Source organism: Lontra canadensis, unplaced genomic scaffold (genome assembly GCF_010015895.1).
Source record: "Lontra canadensis isolate GAN:19392208 unplaced genomic scaffold, GSC_riverotter_1.0 scaffold3, whole genome shotgun sequence".
NCBI lineage: Eukaryota > Metazoa > Chordata > Mammalia > Carnivora > Mustelidae > Lontra > Lontra canadensis.
In genome coordinates, this window is record NW_022630997.1 from 35,775,833 (window position 1) to 35,785,641 (window position 9,809).

Here is a 9,809-nt window from a genome sequence, read left to right on the forward strand (position 1 = left end):
AATGCCATCTAAATTTCTCCTTGGACTAAAAACCAGGACAATTTCTCTGGTTTAAAAGGTTCCCTTTACCATAGCAATAAATAAATAAATAAATAAACAAACAAACAAACAAAAAACAACAACAACAAAACGGGTACAGGACAGATGTGCCCTTTACGGAGTTTATGATGGCAAACACCCTTGTCCCTGACCTAAGGGCTTGAAAGAGGCCATGTACAGGGTACGGCTACACTCTTATCAATGGATGATTATCAATGAAGAGATTACCTGGAAAATGATCTTTTAACCTTCCTGAGCCTTCAAACTATGCCACTTAGAATGTCCTTGGCAAATTACAGAACCACTCTGAGCCAAGCTTGATTAGCTGTATGATTGAGATCATCATACCTGGACTACTGGCCTGATGGTCTTGGAGTCCTTGTTTCAATCAATCAGTAAGACAAGAAATAAGGCAATAAATAAATACATGAAGAGCTAGCCCTCCTGGCACACAGTAAAACCCCACAAACGGCAGCTCTCACTGTTAGTACCTAAATTCTCAAGCCCATTCCAAGACTGAGATTTTGTGAAGAATTCTTCCACATTTCTAAAAGTAACATTCATGGCACAGACCTCAACAGACTCTGATCCTAAAATAATGATGAGAGTGTGATTTTTCTCTTAGTAAAGTTCTAAGTCCCTGGCAATTTGCAGGAAAATCATGACTAGGGTCACATGTCATCACAGGAAGGGTATCTTAAGAGGCAGGCTCCATGTTCAGGAATTCCTATCAAATATTTAGTACAAATTCTATTCTCATAACCCTGGCTATAAGGTACTCATGCTAAAATAGTTGCATAGATCCAGATGTTTTTTTTCTAATTCTCTTATAGCCTACATTGCAGACATGATACACACTATCACTTCTAAGAAAGGCCTCAAAGAGAAAAAAATCTTATCATTGGAAGCTGCTAAACTTCTATTACTAAATTTAATTCTCAATTCAGTTTGGAGGCTTGTTTCTGACTCGTCTCCTTTTATGCCTGGGAATGGCAATCTATGACTTATGTACAATCATCAACTGTCTTGAAAACAAAAGGCTTCAAACAAAAAAGTAATACTTTGAAATATATATCAGGATTAAGTTTCCAACAAATACAGGCCAAGATGTTTTCAAAATGTTGATAACAAAGTTCCCCAAAGTGAAAGGTATCCATCTAAAAGCCATTTGATGGATACAAGTCACTTATCAATCCTCTGAGATCTAAGTCACAGTAACTTCTAAATAAAGAGGGGAATAGAATGCAATACAAAGACTGCTTATTGTTACCAATGTTCTCTCCAAACTCCAAAGATTGAATGACAACAAGACAGTGTGGGAAAGGAAGGAAAGGAAGGCATAGGGCATTTTTTCTTTCATCAAGAATCTGAAGATGTCTGTAGATTTCAGCTCTATAGATCATTCAACAATCCCACTCATTTTTTCCCCCAAAACTTTGGATCCTCTCTTTGATAAATGTATGTCCAAGATAAGCCTTAAAAAAAATGCGTACCAAGCAAAGGATGAGAAATCGTGGGCTCCAGTTTGTGGAGTGGACTAAATTTCCAAGGTGAGTTGAGGTAGATTTCCACACCATATTTGACTGTGTGTGCCAGCATATCCGAGAGGAGCACGGGAAAGATCCAAGGGCATACAAGAACAATAATCTCTCATTGTGATAAAAGATCCCTCAAGCTAGGTAGCAAACTAACTCCAATATTTCAACTGAATGCAACAGCTTGATGTGCTCTTGGAGGAAAATACCTGGTCTATCCACTTCCCATTTCTCTTGACATAAAAACAGTAAAGTGTTTTTCAGCTTACAAGCTCTTGTACAAATGATACACAAGGCAGGTAATTATCATGACCCTCATTAATCCAGAGGAGGGCATTAAAGTTCAAAGAGATCAAAATGCTTCTTTGAGGTTGCACAGTTATCACAGGATTTAAGGCTACAGGTTTTGGGTTTGGTGGGGTGTTTCATTTTGTTTTGTTTAATGCAAAACTATGTCACCCTTCCATAAAAATATCAAAAAGCTGTCATGACCTACTACTAAAGGAGTCACTTTCTTAAACTGGCTCCAGTAAGCCAGTTGACTGTCACCACCCTTCCAGTGTGATGAATACAAAGAAACTCATTGGATAGTGACAAGGTCATTGCCACTAGGCCAAGCTCAAAGAAGCAACCACACCGCTGTGACCAACTTTTGAATTGTGTGCTTACCAACACTCAGCCAGGGTAACAAACCTGTTTATGCCAGTTGTTCTTACTGTCATTATGTAATTTAGATTTGTTGTAAGCCACTGATAGGTGATTGCAGAAATGAAAGATAATTGTAGTCTCTATTAAAACATAGGTGAATACTTTGAAGAAACTCCAAATGGTGACCAAAAAAAAAAAAAAAAAGGAATAAAATTATTTTGAATTAGATGTGCAAGAAAACTTTAAAGGATACAGGCAGAGGACATAGGGACATAGTATAGTATCTCTAAAGAGTCTGGTTCAGATTCCTTCACCAGGGTCTTTAAAGAAGAAAGAGGTAATTAGAGGTATGCCTTATGAAAAAAGAAAAGGAAGGGAAAGACATACATGCAGAGCACAAATTTACAGACACATACTCAAGAAAAAGCATTGGCCCTATATCAAGATATGGGAGAAAGCTTTAATTGTCTTCTTTTTAAACTATTACTTTTATAGACTTCTTAACTTAACCAACTGGCTACCAGCATTGCAATGTCCCAAACTGATGTTTAATATTCATTGTAATGAATTAGAACAGTGAAACATAACATGTATTATGAAGATAACACAACTACATGAAAAGACATAATAGTTTATATTCAGTTGAAACACTGTTTTGCAGAATCATACAATAAATGCTGTCAAAATTTTGTATGATTTGTATCCCAATCTAGATGGGACAATAAATGGCCATTAGGTTTTGGCCATGTTTTTGGAACCCTTAATTTTTTTTTAAATTTAAGAAACAAAGCACCAAGACAGTGTAATAACTCAATTGCATAAGTGGGTAGAATTTTTTTTCTCAAGTTTGTTCATCAACTTCGTCTAACATTGTCTTACCTAAAGTATTGACTTTTGTAACAGCCTGAAATGACATGGAGATGTTATGGCTATCTAGGAAAAATCTGAAAGACTACTGCTTACACTATAAGAAATAAAAGTCTAAAAAAAAAAAAATCAAAAGCCTATAAGGAATCTTCAAAAGAGGCATTATTTAACAGGAATACAAGAAATTCCAGGGAACCAGTGGTGAAGATGGAAAAACAAACTAAGCATCTATCCTAAAACTTTCATTAATAATTGCATGAATGGAAAACACCTATTTAGCTCCATTTTCATCCTGATATTACAAAGCTTTAAATTGAGTCTGACTTCCCCCACCCCTTTCAATACGTATATGGCCCTGGAAGAAACACTTTTCTGGGTGTAGACAAGAAAAACATCTAGGATCTCAAAATGTCTCAGTGGTATTTTCAACCCAGTATAGCTCGGCTTCGCCCAACACAAAAGTCTGAGGATAAAAACAGATTCAAAGGGGGGAAAAAAATGAATTTCAGTTCTATTCACAAGTAATTCAAATGCCTTTTACAGACTTAGATTTATGGCTCTTTCCTTGCTCTTATATATTTCAGGGCCAACTTTCATGTTCCATTTTCAACATCCCAGATAGAATATCGAGATATGTCTGGCACTGGATATGAGAGGTTATGAGGAAAGAATTTCTACAAAAGAAGCAAGTTGAAAATCTGCCTTCCTCTCATTGTGCTGTGGAGAGGAGGAAGAGCTGGGGGAGCATTTCCAAGGGAAAAGAGATTTTGCTCCCTTGCACACCAGACCTCCCAAGAATGGCACCGATTCACCCTGTACCCACACTCTTGCTCATGGCCCAATCTGGACTTAGAAAAATAACAGACAGAAGTTGCGACAAAGTAGCTTCTACTTGCCTATTTGTTGGGTTTGGCTTTTTTGTTTGTTTCTTTTTTTCCCCTTTTTGACTGGTTTATGGATCAGCGTTAGGTTAAAAAAAGGCTATCCAGTAAATATAGCACAAATACAATAGGTGACTGGCTTCACAAATCAACCCTGCAAAAGGTCATCTCAGTTAGCAACAGTATTGCCAATCCCCTATCTCAGTCATGGGGAAAAGAGGAGGAAGGCTTGAACCACCCTGTCTTCATGCACCAAGACCAAACTAAAAATGGCTCTAGAAAGAGCCTTGCCTAACCTGCCCCAGCCCTTTGGTTTTCTTGTGTGTGTGAGGATGATGAAGTACAAAGGAAGTGTCTAAATGAGTAAAGCACACAGTGTAAGTTATTAAAGCAGAAAAGTCTCACAATCCCACATTAAGGCCAAGGAAATCAAAACATACTCAGGTTGTAATATGTGCTCATAAAAAAAGCTCTGGATTGAATTTCATAAGAAATACTGACCTCAAGCTCTGAATCCTCTCACTCTGGTGGGGTTGGTCCCTGCTATGCTAGAATTCCTTTGGAGGCTCTGATTCATGTAAATAGAGAACAATATATAGAAGTAACTTTATTTTAACAAATTATATTTAAAGCTGCTATAAAACAACTAAGAGTATTCTTATTGAAAAACTGGAAACTTCTGAAAAGAATACAGGAAAATACTACCTGTTGGATGGGGACATAGGGTAACAGGGTGACAGGCATTAAGTAGGGCGTGTGATATAATGAGCACTGGGTGTTATGTGCAACCAATGAATCCCTGAACTCTACCTCTGAAACTAATAATACACTGTATGTTAATTAATTGAATTTAAGTAAAATAATTTTTTTTAAAAAGAACACAGTGTTATCAAAGGCAGTCTTCAAAATTACAATAGGAATGGCTAGGGAAAGTTTTAATGATATAGACTCAGTTATAATAAAAATCACCCCATACCACGTTTATACACGAATAATACATTCTACATTTACCTCTTCACTAAATACAGTATTTGAGATCGTGGTCTAACTTACTGTAATTAAATATACTTTCCAAATAGGGCCCTAAAACTAACCAATTAAAAGTGGCTCATTTCTCTTGTCTTCAGTTTCTGAATTTACCCAATGACTCTTAACTTTGAACTGTTAAAACAGGATTTCTGGCTGAGTAAAGTAACAACCCAGAGGGGCACTCAAAACTGCATGTAAGTTTCAAGTCTGAAACTACAACTCAATGTGCTATAAAACGCTCTTTGTAAACGGGTCAAAATCATTGTTCCTCTCCTGCCTAGAGTAAATCTTCCTTTCTCTTGGAAAAATTGTGAACTAATCTACATTCTCAGAGGCAAGATACTTCAATGAGGTTGTTGGTGAAATAATCTGGTGGCCATAAATTCAAAATATTTGCTTCTGAAACATCTGAAGCTAAAGCAAATTGTGGGCAACTAACTGGGAACCCAAGAGATCCCAGTAATGTGGAAGAAAGTTTTGGTCCAGCTCAGTGTCTAAAGGTTGGAAGAGGACAAGAACATAGTCAACTTCAAGCCCTTCCCCTCCTTCCTTTTAAATTCAATCTCTGTCTTTAATCCAACAGAAAATTAGAAAGAGTCTTCTAAACTTAGCCTCCCACATAACAAAATTAACTTTTGTTTTGCCTATTACCCATCAGCAAGTGTGTTTATTAAAGAGTCCTCCAGCCTCTTTTCCTCCAAAGAGCTGTGCCGCCTTTACAGATACAGATCCTTCTTACTGACCTAAGACAAACACAAAGACATTCATTCTGTCAACCCTGAGATGTTCAACTGAAGAGCAAAGACCCTGGCCATTAAGGAATTAGTGGCTTAGTCTTGAAAAAAAAAAAAAAAACAGTCTCCTCTTTAGCTGTCCTCAGGTGCTACAACATAATTCATGACTTTCATTTAAAGAAGAAGAAGATGAGAAAGAAACAAAAAAAAAAAAAAAAGAGAGAGAGAGAGAGAGAAGACGAAAACAAAAAAATCTACTAAAGTCTGATGGTAGAAACTAGGAAAAAGGGGAATTTCTCTCCTGGGAGCTTTAGTAACACACCAAAACAAGTGAAAAATAAAATACAAAGTATTCAGGCCATTCTTCAGCCCACAGTGGCAGTGCTAATAATCCCTCAAATGAAATCTTTATATCCTTTTGTTAATCATCCTTGGACAATCTTGGACAAAAAAAAAATAATAATTAAACTATCTTTTCTTTAAATTACCATATAAACCTAACTAGTTAAATTCATCCTTTATGGAAACTGCATAATCTTTCTCTCATTAAAATTTCCGTTGTTGATATATGCAAACCAGGTCAGTTTCTACTGGATTTGCATACTTGTGTTTTATCCCTTAATTCAACTCCTTGTTGAAGGTTTAAAAAAGAGCAAGAGGTGGACCTCAGATACACATAAAACAAATGCTGCTTATATGTCTAAGTGAACATTGACACTATTTACAGATTCTCCCCCCACCCCTTTTCCTTGGGGCTGAGAGTCTTGTCAATAATCATTACTTATTAAACAGGCTCCCATTCCCTTCTACAGAATGTAGAAAAGGAGCATGGAGAGGTAGAAATAATTACCTTGGGCTTTTCTTTAAAGACCTCTGGAATGGAACGCAAGGAGATCAACTGAGAAAGAACATGAAATACCCCCCCATGTACAAGACTCCCCCACACATAGGCACAAACACATACAGTTAAGTACACCCACACTCCATTATTCATATCAATTGCATCAAAAGATAAAAAATCTGAGGTCATCAGGATAGACACACATATATTTTCAAACCACTGAATATGTCCAAACATACATACACTTGCACATCCTTTATCCTCCACAAAACTCAAGCTAGATTTGCTGAGAGAAGCCTCTGAACTCCTGAGAAAATGTGCTCTCAAAAAAATGACGGCTTCAACCAAAGGAGAGGGAAGCAGCAAGTTACTGGGTTTGACTGCCATTCTGGTTTGTGGCAGATTCCCTCCTTCCCCTCTTCTCCCTGACTCCCAATTTCTTTTTATTTTTTTTTCCCCCAAAGTCAAGGCATTAAGGAATTTCTCTCCTGGACCTTACCCATAAATGTTCTAAATCTTTTTTTGTTTGTTTGTTTGTTTCCAGGGTTAAATAACAGGTTAGTAAGACCAAAGATCAGAGAAATGAAAAATCGCCAGATGACTGAAAGCAAGCCAGGCGTTCCTACTGAAGAATTAATGATGAGCCTCTCTTCCCTTCCTCTCCAGATGTTTTAGCTCAAAACAGAAATACAAGGTAAAGATAGTTTTGGAAAACAGGCTTGCACAGAACTTGAACTGGCAGGCTGGGGGTTTGTCCTAAATAACCTTCAGAGATTGCAAACTGTTTCCTATATCCTGATCAGTAGTCAGATTCAGAAGCTTCCCAACATTTCCCTAGAATAAGAGAAGGTTGGGGTAGGGGGAGGTAGGTCAAGTAGTCACACAAAACATTTGTAAAGATATACAGAAAATATACACCACCTAATACAAATACGTAGAAATCTATCACTCTTTGGGGTAAACTGGCCAGTACTGGCAGCAATCCCACCCAGGCTGAAGATGATACATTCATTTACAGAATGACCTGTTTCAAAGGGTTTCGACATTCTCCCCCTTGAGTGTAGAGAACTCGGTCCAATCCCCCTTCTATTTTTCAGGCACAGAAGGAGGGGAGATGAGGTTTCACACCCCACCTTTGGGAAAGGAACAAAAGCAAATGCTTGACAGGGCTAAAAAAACTCCTCCTCCGTCAGGACCCTAAAGGCGGTAGCTCAGCAGGGCTCCCTTCCTATCTCCCCCTACTTAACTCACTCTGGGCGGCCACAGAATCAATCTCTACACCCAGGAAGGGCCGGGCAGGTGGGGAGGTGGGGAGGAGGAGGGGGGATAATCGCTTTAGCCCTTCGCCAAGGATCGCCTCGTTTCCCTACCTCCCCCAATGGCTTCTAATTAACCCTTCCTGGTCCCTGTCCGGGTCAGGGCTGCTGTAAGTCTAGAGTTTCATTCTATCAATATTTCCATCAAATCATTCCCTCCCCCCCCACCCCACACACACCCACACGGGGGTAACTTCCCTTTGTGGTTTATCCTCGGTCAATTTGCATGTGCTTTTCTTTCACTCCTTCCCACCGGCGGGGAAAGGGCTCAGTGTTTTGGGGAAGGCCCTTCCTATCCCCCCCAACCCCCACTCCCCACCCCCGACTTCCCACCCGCCTCCCCCACCTCTCAATAGGAGTCGGATCCCGGAGCTTTCCAGCAGATCTGCAGTGAGCAGAGATCGCGCTCGCGTTAACCCTTTGAAGGGAATTAGGAGATCGGTTCTCGTTTGGGACCCACTTAAGTAGGCCAGGTGGAGCTTGACAATCTCTCTCCGCTTCCTACAGCCCCCACCCCCAGCCCGCACACAGACCCAGAACAGACCCGCACCTTTTTCCTCCCTTGCGGCCACTTTATCTCATTCAATGCTCCAACGTGGAATGGGGGTGAGGGGTGGAGGATGCTAGAAGACCGGCGGCGGAGGAGAAAAGACAACAGGAGGGTAAAACGGAAACTCAGTAGTAAATCAGAGTTCAGACCCAGTGTATACTTACGAAATTTGGGGCTGGTGGTAGTTTCTGGTGTGGTGGTGGTAGAAGAGGAGGAAGACGAAGAGGAGGAAGAGGTGGTGGCAGCATCCTGAAAGGGAGACAGGGTCCAGGACGGAGTAGAATCGTGAAGGTAGGAGGAGGTAGCGTATGCCGCAGTGGGCCAGGAGGGCATTGCCTGGGTACTGGGGGTTCCTGGCACCGGGGGTCGGGAGCCCGGCGTGCTGCTACTGAAGAAGGGGGCCGTGGTGGACAGGACCGTCGGGGGGGCCGCAGTGTTCCGTGCGGTGGTGGAGCGCGGGCTGGCCCGGATAGGCACCCGGTGCCCGGGAAAGCGAGTGGGCGCGCGCGTGATGGTCGTCAGGCGGGTGCTAATCCGGTTGGGCGTCCTGGAAGAGGCGGCACCGCCGGCGGAGGGGGTGGCGGGGGACGCAGTAGAAGTAGTCGTGGTGGTGGTCTCCATGGCCTTGGGGAAGGAGCTGGGCTTGGAGAGGAAGAAAGGGTCCTGGCCCATCCCCTTGGAGTCCACCAGGTCTGTGGGCACGTATTCCTTGACGGAGCCCACCACGATCCATTTGAGGAGCATGAGACTGAGCCCCAGGCCGATGAAGCCGATGAACAGAGGCACCACGCACAACCACGTCTGCTGCCGGTTCCACACGATGCAGTCGCTACAGCGTAACTCCCGGGGGGGCTCGGCCGCCCCTTCGCCGCCGCCGTCCGGGCCCCCGCCCGCCGCTGCCGCCGCCGCAGCCGCCGCGGTGCCCTCCTCGGCCGAGGCGGCGGCTGCCGAAGCGGCTCCAGGTGGCGAAGCAGCGGCCGCACCTTCACTCATCCTAGGAGCCGGTCTTCACCTTCGCCCCCCCGAGGGCCGCGCCAGAGGCATGGGGCCGCGCGGGCCGGGCGCGGGCGCGGGCTCCGGCGGCGGCGGCGGCGGGTTCGGGCGCAGGCAGCGGCCGCGGCGGCCGCATGCAAATCGGCTCCCTGCCCCCACGCCCCTCCCCCCGAGAGGCGGGCGGCGGGCGGGGAGGAGAGGAGCGGGGGAGGGGACGCGGGCCGGGGAGGGGGCGGCGAGGAGCGCGGAAGAGGGGCGAGACGGGTCCCCGGCGCCGCCGCCGGTCAGGGAGCGGCTGGGCGCGTCTGCAGTCCGCCAAGCGGCCTCCTGCGCGCCGGGGCCCCGCTGCTGCTGCTGCTGCTGCTGCTGCTGCTGC

General features: G+C 43.3%; 1 protein-coding gene across 11 annotated transcripts in view; it reads right to left on the bottom strand.

Annotated features, from left to right (window-relative positions):
- The window catches only part of NRG3 (neuregulin 3), a 1,047,703-nt gene extending 1,038,188 nt beyond the window's left edge, over window positions 1–9,515 (bottom strand). For all 11 annotated transcript variants that reach the window (XM_032838650.1, XM_032838696.1, XM_032838687.1 and 8 more), the window contains exon 1: window positions 8,605–9,515. In XM_032838650.1, the coding sequence (XP_032694541.1) occupies window positions 8,605–9,433 (829 nt within the window). In that variant the 5' untranslated portion in view covers window positions 9,434–9,515. The remainder of the gene's footprint in view (window positions 1–8,604) is intronic.
- Between the last annotated feature and the right edge of the window lie 294 nt (window positions 9,516–9,809).